Source organism: Mustela nivalis (genome assembly GCF_964662115.1).
Source record: "Mustela nivalis genome assembly, chromosome: 11".
NCBI lineage: Eukaryota > Metazoa > Chordata > Mammalia > Carnivora > Mustelidae > Mustela > Mustela nivalis.
Window position 1 is genome coordinate 82,791,185 of NC_139030.1, and position 4,092 is coordinate 82,795,276.

The following is a 4,092-nucleotide window of genomic DNA, read 5'->3' on the forward strand; positions in this document are numbered from 1 at the left end:
ACAAACATTCTCTGGGGCATCTTACTGCCTTCCGCAGAGAACCTGGAGAAAAAGTGGAAACATTCCCATCTCTTAGGAACCCAGAGAACCATCCTCTTCCTCTCCCTTCTGGTTCTCTCTTCACAAGGAAACGTCCAACCTGGAGAAACAGGGAACAGAACTTTGTGGTTAGGAATATCTGAACAGCACCTTTTGGATAGTCCCCCAAAACCACTAGTCCTGTATTCTACTGGGTGTTCCTTCAAGAAATACTGCTTCTTGCTAACCTGCCCAGCGCAGCTTCCATTAGCTGTAATAAATCAGGAAGATCCATCCTAGGTTACTCAAGAAATTCTGGGCTCTCTACGTTTGCATATTAAAAGTTTAAGTGGAGGAAGGTGGTGAATGGTGCCAGGGGCTAGTTTAACCCGGACTTTAAATTCCGAAAACCTGTCTGACAGTAACATTTCCCCCTGCTGCCTTCATAAACGCCTGCGCACCAGCGAAATAGCTACCTCCTCCCCTGTGGTCAGCGCCAGAAAATCAGCAAGACCTGGCTATGAGTCTGTGTCTCCGTGGCTCCTTAAATCTCAACAGGCAATATTTCACGGGGAAAGAAAGATACCGTTTAGCTCCAGAATTTCCTCCAAATGGTGAAATGAAAATGCCAGCCCGCCGCTTCCAGCCTGTGAATGCTGCAGGGTTACCGGGGCTTTGCTAATGCAAGTGGAAAGTGTAAATATCTGGTTGATTACTGGCTTTCGCCCTTGGACAGAGAAATGAGATCACGATTTTCACCAAGGACAGGAACCAGCGCTGCCTCCACCGCTGCCCAGGCTGCTGCTTCCCCTCCCTGAGCCGGTCCCGCATTACATCACCGGTGAGCTCTTGCTGGTGGGGGGAGAGGAGGCTCCGCCAGGGACTCAGCCCCAGACCAAGGGGAGTAAACACGGAATAAGAAGGATAAAGGGGGAGGAGGGCGAGGAAGCGGAACAAGGAAAAAGAAGGACCAGGTTTCCCACCACCACCCGCTGTCCGCAGGGGAGGGGGAGGAGGGTGTGTGCAAGGGCGCCACATCCTTAAGCAGCCGCACCCCAAATTTCGTTCCTGCACCGCCCCCCTGCATCCCTCCACTTCCAAGTCCAAGTCCAACAAAAACTGACATCCAAAGGGACCAGGACAGTGGCCTTGAGAGGCTCAAGAGGGACGGCAGAGAGACGCCAGGGGACTGGGAGTGACCGAGGCGCCCGCGCCTTGGGGCAGCGGGCAGGGAGGGGGTGGGAGGGGAGGCGGTCGCCGCGGCGCCCCCGCCCGGCCCAGCTAGCAGTGCCTCCCCCACCAGGCGACAGCAGCCCGAGGGGGGAGGCAGAAGCGCCTCCTCCCCGCCGGGAGCCGAGGCGGCGACCGAGGGGGAGGAAGGCGCCTCACCTTGCCCCCGATGAGGGGCGGATCATGCCATGGCAGCGCCGGCGAGCGACAGCGGCGGCGGCGAGCGAAGCCCAAGCAGCAGCCCCGGGAGCTCGGCAGGAGCCGGGGTCGCCGCCGCGGGAGACCGGGACAGCGGGGACGCGGGAGCTCGGAGCGCCGCGGTGACGGTCCCCAGCCTCCCTCCGCTCGAGGACTACGAGTGCAAAATCTGCTACAACTACTTCGACGCGGACCGGCGCGCGCCCAAGCTGCTGGCGTGCCTGCACACCTTCTGCCAGGAGTGCCTGAGCCAGCTGCAGCTCCGCGCTGCCGCCGCCGCCGCCGCCTCTGCCAGCGCCGCGCCTGAGCGCCCGCTGCGCCCGCCGCCCTGGCACGGCCCGCCTGGCGCCATCGCGTGCCCCGTGTGCCGCCACCGCACGCCTCTGCCCGACAGCCGCGTGCACGGCCTGCCCAACAACACTAAGCTCGCCGAGGCCTTCCCGCTGGCGCTGCGCGCGGCGCACGACCCGCTGCCCCAAGACCGCCTCCCGCCGCTGCCGGCGCGCCGTGCCGCACCCGCCGCCGCCCCGACCCCCGCCCAGCCGCCGCCGCCCGCCGAGGACGTCGCCCCCGGACCCCGCGCCCGCGCGGGCCTGCGCGCCCCGGGCGCCTACGAGAGCTGCCAGAACTGCAAGCGCGCCGCGCTCACCGCCGGCTGCGTGTGCGTCGTCTTCTCCTTCCTCTCCATGGTGGTGCTGCTCTTCACCGGCCTCATCTTCGTCAACCACTACGGCGGCGGCGGCGGCGGCGGCGGCGGCGGGGGGGTACCTCCCGGCGGCGGGGCGCCCCCTGGCGCTGCCCCGGCAACCGGGTCGCCCTCGCCTTCGCCCGTGGGGCCCATCTGCCTGTCGGTGGCCAGCATCCTGGCGCTCTTCTCGGTCGTCGTCACTTGGGTCATCTGCTGGCTCAAGTACCGGCCCGAGGGCGCGGCCGCGGGCTCGGCTGGGGGCGGCGGAGGTGGCCCGAGGGCTCGGGCTGCGGCGGGCGGCGGCACGCGGAGGAGCGACACGTAGTCTGGCCGCAAGCCGGGGCTCCGCCGGCACCTCCAGCCCCGCGCCGCCAGAGAGGAGGGGGTCTCCGGCTCCGCGCGCTCGAGCTTTGCCCTTTCCGTGCGGGCCCCGGACGCCCGGCCACCTCCGGGCCTGGCTGTCGCGCCTCTCCGGCCTCCCACGCCCCGCCTCCTCCGCGCGGGGTCGGAGAGGGAAACCGAGGAGGCGGGGATCCTGCCGGGGAGTCCCGTCTCCACAGACTGTGCAAGGTCAACCGCCGCTTCGCGCACCACCCTCGTCCTCGCCAGAGTGCACGACCGTACCTCCCCAGAGCCCGAAGATTTGCCAAGAGGAGGGCAAAAGGCGTGGGACCCCCCCGCCCCCGGGCCTGAGAGCTGGTTTTCCGGCGGCCGCGACCAGAGTTTAAGGGAAGAGGTGCGCGCGCGCGCTGTTGTGAAAGGACTTGAATTGTCCAGAGTAAGAATGAATGAGATGTCAACGTGAGGGAAGGCTTTCCCTGCTTCCTGGCGGTCCTGGACGGGGAAGGAGCCGGGGCGCGGAAGGCGAGGTCCACCGCCCAGGGGCCCGGAGCAGGAGAGTGGGGAGGCGGCCCGCGACAGCCGCTCGCAGCGGGGCGACCCCCCGCCCCCACCCGGCAGGTGCGCAGCGCGCGTGCGCGCCCGGACTGCCGCCGAGTCCGCGGAGTGGAGAGGTGGCGGCTCGCGCTAGGCGGTGGGTCCTGCAGCTTCTAGCGCGGCAGAGTGCAGAAGTCCCATCTCCTGGAAACTTACGGTGGTTTTATGCACGTTGTTACTACCAGGAAGTCATTTCATCTTCTGTAACTGGACTCAGGGAGCTTAAAGAGCCCGTTCTCTCTTCTCCTCTCAAAACTGACTTACTGTTGCCCCCACCTGGAAGATATTGAAAGCTTTTCACGCAGAATATAAGCTGTAGGCTTCCTCCGCCTTTTTTTCTCAATTTCATTTTTCTAAAAATAATTTATTTTAGGATGTATTAATCTGGAAATTTTGTATATTGAAATTTCCAGGAAAGTGTTTGATAAACAGTAATATTTCTCCCATACCTCCAGTCCAAGTACATTTCAAAATAAAGAGCAGAAAATAAAGGCGTGTTGGTAATTGAGTCAAGATTTTATACTGTGAAACAACTACTGACTTTCAATTATCTGTAAAATAGAAAATAGCTCCCCAAAACGAAACTTACAAGTCTTAACTAACAAGTCTTTCTTCCTTTGATTACAAATATATATCACACTTATCAGGAAAATATTATTTTGAATTTAACTGTCATTGTTGGAAATCACTGAGATGTTCACATCGGTCACATTAGATGAAAAAGAATACGTATCTACCTGATTTTGTAACTAAAAAGCTGAGTTGCGAGTATATGTTGCAAGCAGATTAGATGCCTTTTTAAAGGGGGAAAAAAAAAACACTGTTCCAAATGTATTTTATATGAAAACGTTCTATATTCCATCTTTTAAAATTGGAATAAGACAAAGTTTTCATGTCTAGAAATCACAGAAGCTATTGAGGGTATGCTATTATTCCTCATGTGTTTATGCAAGCTGTCTGCATGATATCCCGACACTATTCTATTAACTGAATTTGAATGGAGCGTTTGTGTCTATCATAGA

The 4,092-nt window shown here is 59.5% G+C and overlaps 1 protein-coding gene across 1 annotated transcript; it reads left to right on the forward strand.

Annotated features, from left to right (window-relative positions):
• Positions 1 to 540: 540 nt before the first annotated feature.
• On the forward strand, positions 541 to 2,547 carry RNF228 (ring finger protein 228). The gene is made up of 2 exons (XM_082690431.1): positions 541 to 859; positions 1,322 to 2,547. The coding sequence occupies exon 2, from the start codon at positions 1,437 to 1,439 to the stop codon at positions 2,457 to 2,459; it is 1,023 nt and encodes a 340-aa protein (XP_082546557.1). The 5' UTR covers positions 541 to 859; positions 1,322 to 1,436; the 3' UTR covers positions 2,460 to 2,547.
• The last annotated feature ends 1,545 nt before the right edge of the window (positions 2,548 to 4,092 follow it).